This window comes from Chiloscyllium punctatum, chromosome 12 (assembly GCF_047496795.1).
Source record: "Chiloscyllium punctatum isolate Juve2018m chromosome 12, sChiPun1.3, whole genome shotgun sequence".
Taxonomy (NCBI): Eukaryota; Metazoa; Chordata; class Chondrichthyes; order Orectolobiformes; family Hemiscylliidae; genus Chiloscyllium; species Chiloscyllium punctatum.
The window spans coordinates 71,809,035-71,827,465 of NC_092750.1; the positions used below are offsets into that span (position 1 = coordinate 71,809,035).

General features: G+C 45.4%; 1 protein-coding gene across 2 annotated transcripts in view; it reads right to left on the minus strand.

Annotated features, from left to right (window-relative positions):
- The window catches only part of rnf123 (ring finger protein 123), a 402,816-nt gene that overhangs the window by 3,046 nt on the left and 381,339 nt on the right, over positions 1-18,431 (minus strand). For both annotated transcript variants that reach the window (XM_072582761.1, XM_072582762.1), the window contains exon 38: positions 5,407-5,492. In XM_072582761.1, coding sequence (XP_072438862.1) covers positions 5,407-5,492 — 86 coding nt within the window. The remainder of the gene's footprint in view (positions 1-5,406; positions 5,493-18,431) is intronic.

An 18,431-nucleotide genomic window follows, 5' to 3' on the forward strand; every position in this document is an offset into this window, starting at 1 on the left:
ATAACAAGTAGAAAACAGGATGGGGATGGGGGACGTATTTTCAAGTTGGCAAACCGTAACTATTGGAATGCCACAAGAATTCAGTGCTGGGACCACAATTATTTATAAGAGAAATTTGGATGGTTATAGATAAGGGATCAGTGATGTTCTTCCTAATTTCCTTTAAAATATTGGAATGACAGATATCAAAAATACAACAAAGTGTAGCCAGCTCAGATTCTAAAGGCAATTTGCTGTTTGACAGCTTTATTAATTCTTTGAAGTTGTAACCAAACATTCATCAGAATGATCCTGAGACTAAACATTACACAGTCAGATTCATATTACCTTGAGTATAGGAGGACGATGATTAAAGGACTTACTAAGGTAGATAGAGAAACAATTTCTCTGATGGGGTAATCTGGAATAAGGAGATATAACTTTAAAACTAGGGCTAGACCATGCAGGGGAAGCAGTTTTTAACTGAGCTCTGCAAAACTGGAACTCAATCCCAATGCTTTTGAGGCCAGAAGTCCATTAAAATTTCAAATCTAAAATTTATAAAGCCTTGTTAGGCATGTATTTTAAGAAAATAACCAAGTAGATAACGGTTAAGATACATATCAGTCATGGTCTAATTGAATTGTGAAACAAGCTTGAATGAAGTATTAATCCTGTTACTGTTCATAGGAACAGTGAGATGATAGTAATGCAGTGGACATAATATAGTTGAAATCTCATAAAGGTTTTCAATAAGGTACTGACAATAGTAGAGCAATCAGAGCATGTGGAGTAAAGGGACATGGAGCAGAATGGATTGCCATTTAGCTAAAAAACAAAAAACCTTGAATAAGGCGAAAAGGTAGTTATCCAGAGTAGCAATGGTGAGAGGTAATGTTCCCTAAGGGCAGTGCTTATCATTTACATAAATCATCTCGGCTAGGGGACTACAATTAACAATATCAAAATTTGAGAGTTGCACCAAATTATAGGTTATAATTAATATTAAAATTTCGTAACAACATTCATTAATTTGCAGATTAATTTAATTACACCTAAGATTTGAAAGGATGCCAGGTTATATTTATCTGCGAAGCTGGGTTTCCTTAAAAGAGAAAGCTGAAGGCCGTTCTAATACAATTTTTAAAAATTATTAAAGGTTTGGCAAGAACAGACACAGAGAGAAACGGTTTCCTCCTGTGAAGAAAGTGACCAGAGCCTATTGGTAGAAGAAATCCTGTAGTAAATTTGGAAGAAACTTCCTCACCCAAAGAGCAAGGAGAACTGGAATACACTAGGACATGGAATAGTTGACAAAAATATAGATGCATCAAAGAGGAATTTAGAGGAACAAGGAATAGAGGGTGACACTGATCAGATGGAGGAGGTTAGGACAAAGCAGAGGACAGCATTGGCTGAATGGCCTGTTTTTACACACCCAGGTATAGATGCTAGGTAAGTGTGCAGTGCTGCATTTTGCTGAGAGAACTAAAGTGACCACACATTCCTTCGAATTTAAGAATGTAAATAGGAATATATACAGGTTTACAAAGTCACAGTGTAAGTTAGTAAGTCCATGAGAAAACAAAATCAGACACAGATTCAAGGCAAAAGAAATCAAATGCATAAGCAGAGAAATTACATTAAAATTATATTGAACCATCATCATTAACAAGGATGAACCTGAGCAGAAAGGCTACAACTATCAGGAAAGACTGGACAGGTTGGTGCTCTTTACCTGAAATCCACACTTTCAATTCTGTGGTTATCAGCCTTTAGCAGTGATTTTTTTCAGAGTTCCATTTGAAGAGTAGCTTATTTAAGTACCAGCTGGACTCTCATTAAATGATTCACATATAAAACATGCCAACTTAGCAGCTGAACGTGCCTTATAGTGTAATGACAGAGTTAACTGCTTCATCAGATAAGCAGAGGAAGGGAAAGAAGTATTCTGTTCTTTTTGCCGAAACTGTTTCAGCTTCCAAGAATTGAAGGAGAAGCTGGTTAATTGGTGAGCATCTGGTGATTAAGGTTTATTCTATTCCTAAAGCTCAAAATTGTATAGCACTTGATGGGATGATTAATAAAATACATAAATCATTAATATTGAATTTACATTAATGTTTAGTTAAGTAGTTTCTTAGAATAATTAAGGGTGGCAGGATAATGGCAGCATGTGGTAGTTACCAGATATCAGTCTGGTCCACAGAAAACATGCCTGCACAGCAGGATATTGAAATTTGAGCAGCAAATCAACCAAAATGGCAAAGTTATGCTTCAATTAGACAAGGCATTGGTGAGACCGCAACGACAGTGCTGTGCACTGTTCTGGTCACCTTCTTTAAGGAACAAAGTCATTGTCTCGAAGGCAGTACAGAGGAGCTTTACTTGAGAAATACCTGGAATAGATGGGTAGTCTTGTGAGGAAGGTTGCACAGGCTAGGCTTGTATCTACTGGAGTTGATAGAGGTGACTTGATTGAAACATAAGATCCTGAGGGGCCTTGACTGAGTGGATGTGAAGAGGATGTTTCATTTTGTCAGAGAGTCTGGATCTAGGGATCAATGTTTAAAAAACAGGGATCATCCTTTTACAACAGGGGTGAGGCATTTTTTTCTTCTCAGTTACAAATCTTTGGAACTGTTTTCCTGAAAAGGTGGGGGTAGCTTAGTCCTTGAATAGTCTTATGGCAGAGGTGGATATATTCTTATTAAACAAGAGGATGAAATGTCATTTGGGGTAAGCAGGAATGTGGATTTCAGGTTACAATCAGATCCTGAATGGCTGAGCAAGTTTGACAGGCTGAATGTTCTCTCCTTATTCCTGATTTGTTTCTTTGGTATTTCTGCCGATGTGGAAAGCAGGGGGGTTGGATGGAGGACTTTAAATATTTTGAAGATATTTGATAAGGTAAAAGTAAATGCTGTTACTTGTGAAGCATCCAATATCAGGGATCATAAATACAAGATATTCACAAAAAAATCTAATTGAGAACACAGAGAAAGCTTCTTAACCAAAGAATGATTAGGAAGAGGAACTTGGTACCATGTGGATCAAGTCTGTGGATGACTCTAAGGGATTACTCTTCAAGTGATAAAGGAATAGAAGGATAGGATCATCAAGTTAGATAAAGGAGGATGGTAGGAGGTCTACCTAGAGTATCAACTCTAGATTCGTCTTGTTGGTTAAATGCTGATGTAGTAGACAGGGAAGAAGGTTAGCTTAGAGTACAATGGGACCTTGATCAGATGGGCTGAAGGACCAAAGTGAGACAGAAGGAGTTTCATTTAGATAAATGTGAGGTGCTACAATTTGGTAAGGCAAATCAGGGCAGAACTTAAACATTTGATGGTAGGATCCTAGGGAGTGTTGTTGACCAAAGAAACCTTGGAGTGCAGGTTCATAATTCCTTGAAAGTGGATTTGCAGACAGACAGGATAGTGAAGGCAGCGTTTGGTATGCTTGCCTTTATTGGTCAGTGCATGTTGCAGTGGTACAGGACATTGGTTAGGCCACGTTTGGAATACTGCATTCCATTCCGGGTCTCCCTGCTATAGGAAAGATATTGTAAAACTCGAAGGGGTCTTGAAATGATTTACAAGGATGTTGCTGGCATAGGAGGGTTTGAGCTATAGGGAGAGGCTGAACAGGTTAGGGCTATTTTCCCTTAAGTGTCAAAGGTTAAGGGGTGACCTTATAAAATCATGAGGGGCATGGATAGGATGAACAGCCAAGATCGTTTACCTAGGGTAGGTGAGTCCAAAACTAGAGGGCATAGGTTTAAGGTGAGAGGGGAAAGATTTTAAAAAGGGGCTAAGGGGCAACGTTTTCACGCAGGTGGTGGTGTGTGAATGGAACAAGCTGACAGAGGAAGTGGTGAAGGCTGGTAAAATTACAACATTTAAAAGGCATATGGATGGGTATATGAATAGGAAGGGTTTAGAGGGACATGAGCCAATGCTAGCAAATGGGACTAGATTAATTTAGGATGTCTGGTTAGCATGGACAAATTGGACCGAAGGGTCGATTTCTGTGCTGTACAACTCTATGATTCTAAAATTACTTGCAAAAAGCTCTGACATGCTAATAAATGTGTATGGTAAGGTAAGGACAAGGTCAGCATGATTTCTACAAGGGGAGGTCATGCCTGACAAATCTGCTGGAATTCTTTGAGGAAGTAATGAGCAGGTTAGACCAAGGAGAGCCAATGGATGTTATTTACCTGGACTTCAAGAAGTCCTTTGACAAGGTGCCGCATAGGAGACTACTGAGTAAGACAGGGGCCCATGGTGTTAGACACAAGATGCTAGCATGGATAGAAGCCTGGCTGTCTGGCAGAAAACAGAGAGTGGGGATAAAAGAGTCTTTCTCAGCATGGCAGCCCGTGATAAGTGGTGTTCCATAAGGCTGTTTTTGGATCACAACTTTTCACTTTATACATTAATGATCTAGACGAAGGAACTGAGTGCATTCTGGCTGAGTTCGCAGATTAAACAAGGATAGATAGAGGGACAGGTAGCATTGAGGAGGCGGGGAGGCTGCAGAACAATTTGGACAGGTTAGGCGAGTGGGCAAAGAAATGGCAGATGGAGTACAACATGGGAAAGTGTGAGGTCATGCACTTTGGTAGGAAGAAGAGAGGCATGGACTATTTTCTAAATGGGGAGAAAATTCGGAAGTCTGAAGTGCAAAGAGACTTGGGAGTTCTAGTCCAGGATTCTCTCAAGGTAAACTTTACAGGTTGAGTCAGTTGCAGGAAGGCAAATGCAATGACAGCATTTATTTTGAAAACAAAAGCAGGGATGTACTTTTGAGGCTCTAGAAGGCTCTGGTCAGGCCGCTTTTGGAATACTGTACGCAGTTTTAGGCCTTACATCTCAGGAAGAATGTATTAGCCCAGAGGAGGTTCATGAGAATGGCCCCAGGAATGAAATGCTTCACATCTGAGGAATTCTGGGTCTATACTCAATGGAGTTTAGAAGGATGAGGGGGGGGATCTAATTGAAACACACAGAATACTGACTGGTCTGAACAGAGTAGATGTTGGGAAGATGGTTCCATTGGTAGGAGAGACTAGGACCTGAGGGCATAGACTTAGAGTAAAGGGGGACCTTTCAGAACGAAGATGAGGAGAAACGTCTTCAGCCAGTGGATGGTGTATGTAAGGAATTCATTGTCACAGAAGGTTGTGGAGGCCAGGTCTCTGAGTATATTTAAGACTGAGACAGATAGGTTCTTGAGTATCAAGGGTCATGGGGAGAAAGCAGGAGAATGGAGTTGAGAAACGGATCAGTTATGATTGAATGGTAGAGCATACTAGATGGGCTGAATGGCCTGATTTCTGCTCCTGGGTCTTATGGCCTTATATAAACATTGTCACAAAGTATATGTGGAATCAAATTCAACTTTAGCTAGCACTGAACTTACTTGCAGGATTTGTGTGAACATGGCCTGAAGATGGCAGAGATGGGGTGAGCGTAACAGATTGGGCACAGGTCTTCCTCACTGGTGGGCTGCAAGGAGACAAAAAGAGATAAGTCTTTCATATTCACATTGATCTTTCACACAAAAATACTTCCATCCTCAGTAAATCCTTTCATGTTTGTGCTTCCCTTGGAGAGGCCTGACGTTTGTTAATCCAAATGTGCATAACATTGTGTGCCAACCGCAGTGGTTGTAAAGTAAGTGACTGGATGTGAAATGCTTTAGGGCATCTCAAGGGTGTGGTCAGCTGTAGAAATTTTAATGTGTTTCTGGATAATGAACCTCAAGCTCACTATTTCTTCACTTCTGTTCTGTCGGAGCAGCTAGGTTCTGCCATTTCAATAGAATCACTAGGAGGACAGAATAAAAAACAAAACTAAGTACAGCACAGGCCCTTTGACCCTCCAAGCCTATGCTGCTTATCATGCCCTAACTAAACTAAAAAGCAAACCTTCTGCCCTCACTCTGTCTGGATCCCTCTATTTCCTCCCTATTCATGTAACCACCCAGACTGGCAGGACCACAGAATTTAAGAAAAAAAAAGAGATAATGCTAAACATGTATGAGACCCTTATGAGACCTTAGCTGGAATAATGTGTACCGTTCTGGGCACCGTACTAAAGGATGGATGTCAACACATTGGAGAGACTGCAGAAGATGTTTCATAAATGTTTCCAGGGATTAGCAACATCAATCATGAGAACAGACTGCAGTGGGGGACTGTTCTCCTTGGACAGTAGACAGCTCAGATGAGATTTGATAAACATTTTCAAAATCATAAAGGGATAGGAAAGAGTAGACAGGAAGAAACTGTTCCTGTTTGTGAAAAGATGAAGAAAAGGAGGGCATAAAATTAGAATAATGTACAAATGAAAAGAATGTGATGTGAGCAAACCTTTTTCACAGAGTGTTTCAGGGCTGGAATTTACGCCCTGGAAATGTGGTGCAGGTAGATTTAATTGAGGCATTCAAGAGGGCAGTGGATGATTATTTAAACAGAAACAATATGCAAGGGCATAGGGAAAAGGCAGGAGACTGACACCACGCTATGATGCTCAGTTAGTCAGCCAGTGGAGTCAGGCTAGGTCGAATGGTCTCTTTCTGCACTGTAACAATTCTATGGTAGATCAGATTCCAGCAGTAACCAAAGAGCTGTCCCTCGCCTGAAGGTAGAAGCATAGGTCTATCTCAGTCCTAAATGATTGAGAAATATAGAAATGAAACTCCTGGAAGATTGGATGATGTTAGATACAGGAAGTCAGTTGTAGTGCTGTACTGTGAAAGCTGTTAGCTGGAGGGGTGTAACATAATAATACAGTATAGCGTGTATAAAGTGTTATTACATCGAGACAGATCAAATCAAATCAGCCCTTCTCCCTCTGTATTCATAATACAGCAAAATTAAAACCTTCAAAGACCCTTAAAAGTGACCCCAGTGATTCCTAATCATATTTTTTATAATACCAATCCCAGAATCTGTGAATAATCAATTCAAGGCATCGGATCTGTAGCTTAGATAAAAGATGTATCAATTAATTAACAATACAGTAACTATAGCAGAGCAAAATTAAACAACAAAGCAATCTAATTGATTTGAACACCATAACCTTTTCTGTCACCTCCCCACCCCGGTTCATACAAAAGACAGACAACAGACACAGTTAAAGTATAAATAAAATAAATAATTGGCCCAAAACTGGTCAGATTATTAAAGCAGTTTTTACGATGTGTTTTTCCACAGGCATAAATGATTGCTACTTGGTTGATTTTCTGAAGATGTTAATCAAGGCCACTTTTCCAGTTCATGCTGAGAAAGTCAGTGACACTTATAACCTAGTTTCTATTCTCTGAACTTCCAATAGCTGATAGTGGGAGATTAGGTAGTGAGCTTTCAAGTTTTTATGCTTTTCCATCAACAGCCAAACTTCTCCAATCAGAAACACCAGTTCAAAAAAACACTTCAGAGCTCTGGCCCCTCCTTCGGTTTAACCTTCATCTTTCCTTGCAGACTTACTGGCACCAACTCCCAGGTACTGACCTTGTTAATGGCCACCTGGTCAGACATCTCCCCGGTGTCAAAGCATCTATGGAATCCTTTCGATCAAGAACCAAGCTGCAATTCACTTTCAGGCCTGGCCTCACAACAAATATCAGTTTATTTGTTTTTTTTTAAAACACAAGCTGCTGCCACAGTCCAAAGGTCATTTTCAGCTCAGTTTCCAGTTTATAGCTCCAAACCAAAATCGTTTAAAGAATGAAATAAAAATAATGAAAAGTCAGCGATGGTTCTATTAACAGGCACACTGAGAAATATCATTCCTGCCAGCGTAACCACATTATCACACTGATCACAAACTGCTCCCTGTTACTCAGCAGGGTAAGAATTATTGAGCATGTAGCTTACTCACTGTATAGCTACACAGTTCCTGTATATTAAGCAGGGTAACAATCACTCACTGTAAGCTTACAGATCCTGTTTATTTGTCAGACTAAGTTATTTTTAAACCTTTAGTGCCATTAATGAGCCTTCATTGATTGTATTTCAAATTATTTAAACTTCTCTGATGTCATCTGTAAAATAATAGCAGAACATACAATTGATTTTCATATTTCTGACTGCACTACATCAAACATTTATTTCAATTTTGTTTGTTTCCTTTAGAGGATCTCAGTAACATGGGCAGTGGGCCATAATTTGCTCTGCTGAACACCAAGTAATGGGTAACAGATTCTGCAGCTGTGGAACACTGTAGAGAAACTGCTGTCAAACATGGATTTATTTGTCCATGTTTTTGTTTTCATCCTGTTTTGGTAAAACATATTATATCTTACTCAGAGGTAAGTTCCAACAAGCATTCCTTTTTCTTTATAGGTTATTTGACATGCTAGCCAGCTCTTTACATCATACAGCGTGTTGCATGAATATTCACTTTGTGCCACTGGCTTGTTCCCTGCATGCTATCCTAGCATATTTTCTCTTGAACGGATTGTCCAGCCTTCTCCTGTAGCCCTGTTGGTCTCCATACCTGTCCACAGTTTGCTGGATATGATGGCTGTTCCATTTAGATAAATGATTATTCAAAGTGACTGCCAATAAGTCCCTGTCAATTTATTTAGCAGTAGAAGAGAGGAGCAAGTTTAACATATATAGCCGCCAAAGTCATATTGCAGCGTTATCGAGTCTCCTCAGATTGTTTTGTTACACGCCTTACAAATGTGCTCCATACTGCAGTGTTAGCCAATGCCCTTAGGCTGGCAGGAAATGATGCATTCCATCAGTCACATATTTTGACTTTATTTACTCTCTTTCAATTTCTTTTATGAGATTGGGGCTGTCCTGTGACCCACTTTCCTCGAGTAGTTTTTTCAGAATGACAGAATTAGACCCTCTGCATATTTTGTTTATTTATGTGTTTTTATATTTTCTCCTTACTCCTAATGTGGGAACTATAGCAGAAAGGACACAGTGCAGGATCCAGCCATTCTGTCCCATATGCTCATACTGACTCAGTGAAAGACTATCCTTGAGTGCCATTCTCCTCGAGTGCCCTGCTCCTTTCCCACAACTTTCATTTTCATGCATTCATTCAACTTGCTTTTGAAAGGCACTGCATTCCTGATCACAACTCACTGCGGAGAACTAAGTCTCATTTTGCTCCTTGTCATATGCTTATTATTTTAAGTTTGTTGTCTTCTAGTCACTAACCAGCCTGCCCCATGGAAACAGTCTCAAAGATACGCAGTACTCACATGCATCCATTTTAAGTAACCAATGAGTCATGTTGCACATAGGGTCATGATGGGAGAGAGAATTAGGGACATGAAATTCTCAGTTCCAACAGAAAAATCAGAAGCACAAAGATTTTGTGATCTCCTTCCTCCATATCTACACTAAGTCTAGTGTTTGTTTGAAAGGTAATACTGTAAAAGAAATAGCTGGCATGCTGGATTACTATTAACCAGGATACAGTGAGAGGATCAATGACTGAGACACCCCACTGGGGAGGGCACTCGCTGAGGTAGGATGTACAAACATACAAATGAGGAGGAAAAGTGAAACCTTTCAGCACTTTAATCCTGCTGCACAATTCAATTAAGACGGACCAGTGTGTTTTGATTTGCACATTCCCACCTCCACCTCTGCCCCCACCACCTTGGATTCTCCAACCTAACAAGAATCTATGCACTTCCATCTTAAATGACCCCAGCACAACCACTTTCATGGAACAGAGTGTTCCAAAGTTGCACATCTCTCAGAGAGGAAAAAAAAAACTTCTCAACTCTCTCTACTAAAAGGAAGATCTTAATTTTTTAAATAGTGTCCCCTACCTCTGGACTGATTTATGAGAGGAAAATCCTTTCTTTGACTATCTTGTCGAGACCATTCAGGATCTTATATACTTCACTCCTCACTCTTCTAAAGTCCAGTGCAACAAAGTGCAGTCAATCCAAACCATCTTCAGAAGACATTCCAAGTATTACAAAAATGGTTGTAGAAGGCACTGACTGTGGGGGCATAGTGAGAGAGGGTAGTGATTGGGAGGAATAATAAGTGGGGCATGATCAGGGGAGCGATTGGAGGAGGCTGTTCTTGTTTCCTCGTGGAGTTTGAGTATTGATGATGGCTAATGCATATTGTCAGTTGGCAGGTAGAAAGTAGCGCTGAGCCACTGTTATGACCCATTACAGTCAATTCAGTGAAGGTGTCCCACATGGCAATGGTACAGCTGGGCCAAGATGGAACAACTGCAATCGTGGAAAGCTGTGGGGGTGGAGAAGTTACAGATATTGGACATAGAGTCATCGAGATGTACAGCATGGAAACAGCTGCTTCAGTCCAACCTGTCAATGCCGACCAGATATCCCAACCCAATCTAGTCCCACCTGCCAGCACCCGGCCCATATCCCTCCAAACCCTTCCTATCCACATAGCCATCCAAATGCCTCTTAAATATTGCAATTGTACCCGGTCTCCACCATTTCCTGGGGCTGAGGCAGAGTTCAATTCAAACATGAAGATGAGAATTTTAAAAGTGCAAGTGCTGGTGGACCAGGAGACAGCTAGATTTTAGCAAACCCAGTGGAATAGGTCAATGTGACTCAGAATCAGTCGGGTTGTGGACACTGATACTTTGTACAAGGTTGAAGATAGATTAGAATAATCTAGTCGATAAATGTGTAAAATGCTGGTACAATTAGCAACTTTAGGCTGATTACCTGCTGTTGTTCTTGACTGTTGTTGTGTCTCAGTACAGTTTACAGACAAGTTGCTACTGGCTAAGGACTGTGTAAAATGGCAGCTGTAGCCCTTCTGCTGTCCTTAATCTAGAACCTGCTTCATTGAGATAGTCTGAGTAAATGAGCTAACTACTCTGAGCTGGATAATACTTCCCAAAGGAGGATGGGAGCCCAGGAATTTTGGGTCACCAACCAGGTTATTTCTGAGCTTACCGGGTGAATCTCAGAATCAGAAACCCTACTGTCAATCTCAGAATCAGAAATAGCTCTTAGGGTTGAAGTAATCAAAGGATATATGGAGAAATTGGGAGCACAGTTTGATTTGGATGGTTAGCTATGATCATATTGAATGGAGGATCAGGCTGAAAGGGTTGAATGGCTTTCTTCTGCTCCTACTTTCTATGTTGCCAGCTGAGCAGAGCGACAGTATCCCATTGACACGGTGTTCAGAACATAGACAGAAGGGACATTTTCTCTTCTTCTCTTATGGATGAGGTTTAAACACAAGGTGAGCTAAATAAGATAGCAGTGGATCAGTCTCCCTTTAGCTGTTCCTGCCCTCAGACTCTCCCTGGGGGCACCTCCTTTTCGACATGGTTCAGAGTTCCATTCACCAATATCTTCCATTGGAACAAAATGCCAAAGGCTCCTGAAGTAATTCAAGATGACCAACAACTTCATTTGGAACTGTGAAAGACTGGCCCAGCTTCTTGTGGCTTCCTGGCTGATCTGTAGTTATTCAAGCAGGAGCTCCCTCCTCCAACATTTTGGTGGCTTCAAACAATCAGGAGTGTATCCCCCATGATTTGTGCTGTCAGTCTGAGTTGGTGTGGTGTCACCTCATTGCATTGCTTGTCCCCACCACCGCTGCTGTTAAAATTCACATCCGTGGCCCTGTTACCTAGAGACCTGATGAGCTTGGTGGACGGAGGACTGAGTGGGAGGGGTTCACGGGAGAATGGGAGGGTGGAGTGGGGGTTGGAGGAAGCACCAAGACTGGAGTGGGGGCTGAGGGAGAATGGAGTGTGGAGTGGGGGTTGGGGGAGAATGGAGTGTGGAGTGGGGGTGAGATTGGAGTGGGGCTGAGGGAGAATGGAGGGTGGAGTGGGGGATGGAGGAGACACTGAGGTGTAATGTGGGATGCATTTATAGCTGAATTAATACACTACATGCTGTGCTGCTCTGACTGAATTTTCTTCCCAGGCATGCAATAATTAGCCATCCTGGTCACTTAGCTGGTGCTGCAGCCCAGACAATTTTAAAAATACATTAGGGGCTACAGTCAACCACGTTCTTGTGGGTCTGGAGTCATCTGTAGGCCAGACCAGGTAAAGATGGCAGATTCCCCTCCCTGAAGGACATCAGAGAGCCAAATGGATTAATTGATAATAGTAATAGTTTCATGGTCATTATCCGACTCTTATTTCCAGATCTGCCCTGATGGGATTTGAACCCAGGTCCCCTAGCTATGCCTACTTGAGACTGAGGACTGATACGAGGTGGAGGAAGATTTTGGCCGCAGAGGCATTCACCTGAGTCCAGTTTCTTCACACAGTTGGTGGGACTGTAAAGATGAAGCAGCTGGGACACAGCTAGGCTGCAGTGGAGTTAAAAGCTGCTGAGTCAGTAACTGCAAAGTGTGTGGGAAGTACTGTGTGCCTGCATTGTCAATTATTCATTCTGATGCAATTCCCTCAGCACAAGTCCGGTGCAGTTTCCATGCCTGGATCTGCACTATCACTTTCAGGCAATCCCGGGCAAGGTGACTCTCTTCACCTCTGCTTAAAAGTAGTTTGTGTTTTAAAATCAAACTCCAGATTTGTCTGAAGGGCTAGGCACAAGAGTGCAATACATTAGAACGGCAGAAACAAGTAGTCAGGCAACTCCAGGAATAATGGGCTGACAATGAAGGAGATTTGTATTCAAAAAAGCTGCACCAAGCACTTTTATAAACTCACTGCATCAGATACTGATTCACCCTGTGACACCACCATGTCCCCGATCAGATACTGAGACACCCTGTGACACCACCATGTCCCCGATCAGATACTGAGACACCCTGTGACACCACCATGTCCCCGATCAGATACTGAGACACCCTGTGACACCACCATGTCCCCGATCAGATACTGAGACACCCTGTGACACCACCACGTCCCCGATCAGATACTGAGACACCCTGTGACACCACCATGTCCCCGATCAGATACTGAGACACCCTGTGACACCACCATGTCCCCGATCAGATACTGAGACACCCTGTGACACCACCATGTCCTCGATCAGATACTGAGACACCCTGTGACACCACCACGTCCCCGATCAGATACTGAGACACCCTGTGACACCACCACGTCCCCGATCAGATACTGATTCACCCTGTGACACCACCATGTCCTCGATCAGATACTGAGACACCCTGTGACACCACCATGTCCTCGATCAGATACTGAGACACCCTGTGACACCACCATGTCCCCGATCAGATACTGATTCACCCTGTGACACCACCATGTCCCCGATCAGATACTGATTCACCCTGTGACACCACCATGTCCCCGATCAGATACTGATTCACCCTGTGACACCACCATGTCCCCGATCAGATACTGAGACACCCTGTGACACCACCACGTCCCCAATCAGATACTGAGACACCCTGTGACACCACCATGTCCTCGATCAGATACTGAGACACCCTGTGACACCACCACGTCCCCGATCAGATACTGAGACACCCTGTGACACCACCATGTCCTCGATCAGATACTGATTCACCCTGTGACACCACCATGTCCTCGATCAGATACTGAGACACCCTGTGACACCACCACGTCCCCGATCAGATACTGAGACACCCTGTGACACCACCATGTCCCCGATCAGATACTGAGACACCCTGTGACACCACCATGTCCCCGATCAGATACTGATTCACCCTGTGACACCACCATGTCCCCGATCAGATACTGATTCACCCTGTGACACCACCATGTCCCCGATCAGATACTGATTCACCCTGTGACACCACCATGTCCTCGATCAGATACTGATTCACCCTGTGACACCACCATGTCCCCGATCAGATACTGAGACACCCTGTGACACCACCACGTCCCCGATCAGATACTGATTCACCCTGTGACACCACCATGTCCCCGATCAGATACTGAGACACCCTGTGACACCACCATGTCCCCGATCAGATACTGAGACACCCTGTGACACCACCATGTCCCCGATCAGATACTGAGACACCCTGTGACACCACCATGTCCCCGATCAGATACTGAGACACCCTGTGACACCACCACGTCCCCGATCAGATACTGAGACACCCTGTGACACCACCATGTCCTCGATCAGATACTGATTCACCCTGTGACACCACCATGTCCCCGATCAGATACTGAGACACCCTGTGACACCACCATGTCCCCGATCAGATACTGAGACACCCTGTGACACCACCATGTCCCCGATCAGATACTGAGACACCCTGTGACACCACCACGTCCCCGATCAGATACTGATTCACCCTGTGACACCACCATGTCCTCGATCAGATACTGAGACACCCTGTGACACCACCACGTCCCCGATCAGATACTGAGACACCCTGTGACACCACCATGTCCCCGATCAGATACTGATTCACCCTGTGACACCACCATGTCCCGATCAGATACTGATTCACCCTGTGACACCACCATGTCCCCGATCAGATACTGAGACACCCTGTGACACCACCACGTCCCCGATCAGATACTGATTCACCCTGTGACACCACCATGTCCTCGATCAGATACTGATTCACCCTGTGACACCACCATGTCCCCGATCAGATACTGATTCACCCTGTGACACCACCATGTCCCCGATCAGATACTGAGACACCCTGTGACACCACCATGTCCTCGATCAGATACTGAGACACCCTGTGACACCACATGTCCTCGATCAGATACTGATTCACCCTGTGACACCACCACGTCCCCGATCAGATACTGAGACACCCTGTGACACCACCATGTCCTCGATCAGATACTGATTAACCCTGTGACACCACCATGTCCCCGATCAGATACTGAGACACCCTGTGACACCACCATGTCCTCGATCAGATACTGATTCACCCTGTGACACCACCATGTCCCCGATCAGATACTGAGACACCCTGTGACACCACCATGTCCCCGATCAGATACTGATTCACCCTGTGACACCACCACGTCCCCGATCAGATACTGAGACACCCTGTGACACCACCATGTCCCCGATCAGATACTGAGACACCCTGTGACACCACCATGTCCCCGATCAGATACTGAGACACCCTGTGACACCACCATGTCCCCGATCAGATACTGATTCACCCTGTGACACCACCACGTCCCCGATCAGATACTGAGACACCCTGTGACACCACCATGTCCCCGATCAGATACTGATTCACCCTGTGACACCACCATGTCCCCGATCAGATACTGAGACACCCTGTGACACCACCACGTCCCCGATCAGATACTGATTCACCCTGTGACACCACCACGTCCCCGATCAGATACTGAGACACCCTGTGACACCACCACGTCCCCGATCAGATACTGATTCACCCTGTGACACCACCATGTCCCCGATCAGATACTGAGACACCCTGTGACACCACCACGTCCCCGATCAGATACTGAGACACCCTGTGACACCACCACGTCCCCGATCAGATACTGATTCACCCTGTGACACCACCATGTCCCCGATCAGATACTGAGACACCCTGTGACACCACCACGTCCCCGATCAGATACTGATTCACCCTGTGACACCACCACGTCCCCGATCAGATACTGAGACACCCTGTGACACCACCATGTCCCCGATCAGATACTGAGACACCCTGTGACACCACCACGTCCCCGATCAGATACTGAGACACCCTGTGACACCACCATGTCCTCGATCAGATACTGATTCACCCTGTGACACCACCACGTCCCGATCAGATACTGAGACACCCTGTGACACCACCATGTCCTCGATCAGATACTGATTCACCCTGTGACACCACCATGTCCCCGATCAGATACTGATTCACCCTGTGACACCACCATGTCCCCGATCAGATACTGAGACACCCTGTGACACCACCATGTCCTCGATCAGATACTGATTCACCCTGTGACACCACCATGTCCCCGATCAGATACTGAGACACCCTGTGACACCACCATGTCCCCGATCAGATACTGAGACACCCTGTGACACCACCACGTCCCCGATCAGATACTGAGACACCCTGTGACACCACCATGTCCCCGATCAGATACTGATTCACCCTGTGACACCACCACGTCCCGATCAGATACTGAGACACCCTGTGACACCACCATGTCCCCGATCAGATACTGAGACACCCTGTGACACCACCATGTCCTCGATCAGATACTGAGACACCCTGTGACACCACCATGTCCCCGATCAGATACTGAGACACCCTGTGACACCACCATGTCCCCGATCAGATACTGAGACACCCTGTGACACCACCATGTCCCCGATCAGATACTGAGACACCCTGTGACACCACCATGTCCCCGATCAGATACTGAGACACCCTGTGACACCACCATGTCCCCGATCAGATACTGAGACACCCTGTGACACCACCATGTCCCCGATCAGATACTGATTCACCCTGTGACACCACCATGTCCCCGATCAGATACTGAGACACCCTGTGACACCACCACGTCCCCGATCAGATACTGATTCACCCTGTGACACCACCATGTCCCCGATCAGATACTGAGACACCCTGTGACACCACCACGTCCCCGATCAGATACTGAGACACCCTGTGACACCACCATGTCCCCGATCAGATACTGAGACACCCTGTGACACCACCACGTCCCCGATCAGATACTGAGACACCCTGTGACACCACCACGTCCCCGATCAGATACTGAGACACCCTGTGACACCACCATGTCCCCGATCAGATACTGAGACACCCTGTGACACCACCATGTCCCCGATCAGATACTGAGACACCCTGTGACACCACCATGTCCCCGATCAGATACTGATTCACCCTGTGACACCACCATGTCCCCGATCAGATACTGAGACACCCTGTGACACCACCATGTCCTCGATCAGATACTGAGACACCCTGTGACACCACCATGTCCCCGATCAGATACTGAGACACCCTGTGACACCACCATGTCCTCGATCAGATACTGAGACACCCTGTGACACCACCATGTCCCCGATCAGATACTGATTCACCCTGTGACACCACCACGTCCCCGATCAGATACTGATTCACCCTGTGACACCACCATGTCCCCGATCAGATACTGAGACACCCTGTGACACCACCATGTCCTCGATCAGATACTGAGACACCCTGTGACACCACCATGTCCCCGATCAGATACTGAGACACCCTGTGACACCACCATGTCCCCGATCAGATACTGAGACACCCTGTGACACCACCACGTCCCCGATCAGATACTGATTCACCCTGTGACACCACCACGTCCCCGATCAGATACTGAGACACCCTGTGACACCACCACGTCCCCGATCAGATACTGATTCACCCTGTGACACCACCACGTCCCCGATCAGATACTGATTCACCCTGTGACACCACCATGTCCCCGATCAGATACTGAGACACCCTGTGACACCACCATGTCCCCGATCAGATACTGAGACACCCTGTGACACCACCATGTCCCCGATCAGATACTGAGTCACCCTGTGACACCACCATGTCCTCGATCAGATACTGAGACACCCTGTGACACCACCACGTCCCCGATCAGATACTGATTCACCCTGTGACACCACCATGTCCCCGATCAGATACTGAGACACCCTGTGACACCACCATGTCCCCGATCAGATACTGAGACACCCTGTGACACCACCATGTCCCCGATCAGATACTGAGACACCCTGTGACACCACCACGTCCCCGATCAGATACTGATTCACCCTGTGACACCACCATGTCCCCGATCAGATACTGAGTCACCCTGTGACACCACCATGTCCCCGATCAGATACTGAGACACCCTGTGACACCACCATGTCCCCGATCAGATACTGAGACACCCTGTGACACCACCACGTCCCCGATCAGATACTGATTCACCCTGTGACACCACCATGTCCCCGATCAGATACTGAGACACCCTGTGACACCACCATGTCCCCGATCAGATACTGAGACACCCTGTGACACCACCATGTCCCCGATCAGATACTGAGACACCCTGTGACACCACCATGTCCCCGATCAGATACTGATTCACCCTGTGACACCACCATGTCCCCGATCAGATACTGATCACCCTGTGACACCACCATGTCCCCGATCAGATACTGAGACACCCTGTGACACCACCATGTCCCCGATCAGATACTGAGACACCCTGTGACACCACCATGTCCCCGATCAGATACTGAGACACCCTGTGACACCACCATGTCCCCGATCAGATACTGATTCACCCTGTGACACCACCATGTCCCCGATCAGATACTGATTCACCCTGTGACACCACCATGTCCCCGATCAGATACTGAGACACCCTGTGACACCACCATGTCCCCGATCAGATACTGAGACACCCTGTGACACCACCATGTCCCCGATCAGATACTGAGACACCCTGTGACACCACCATGTCCCCGATCAGATACTGATT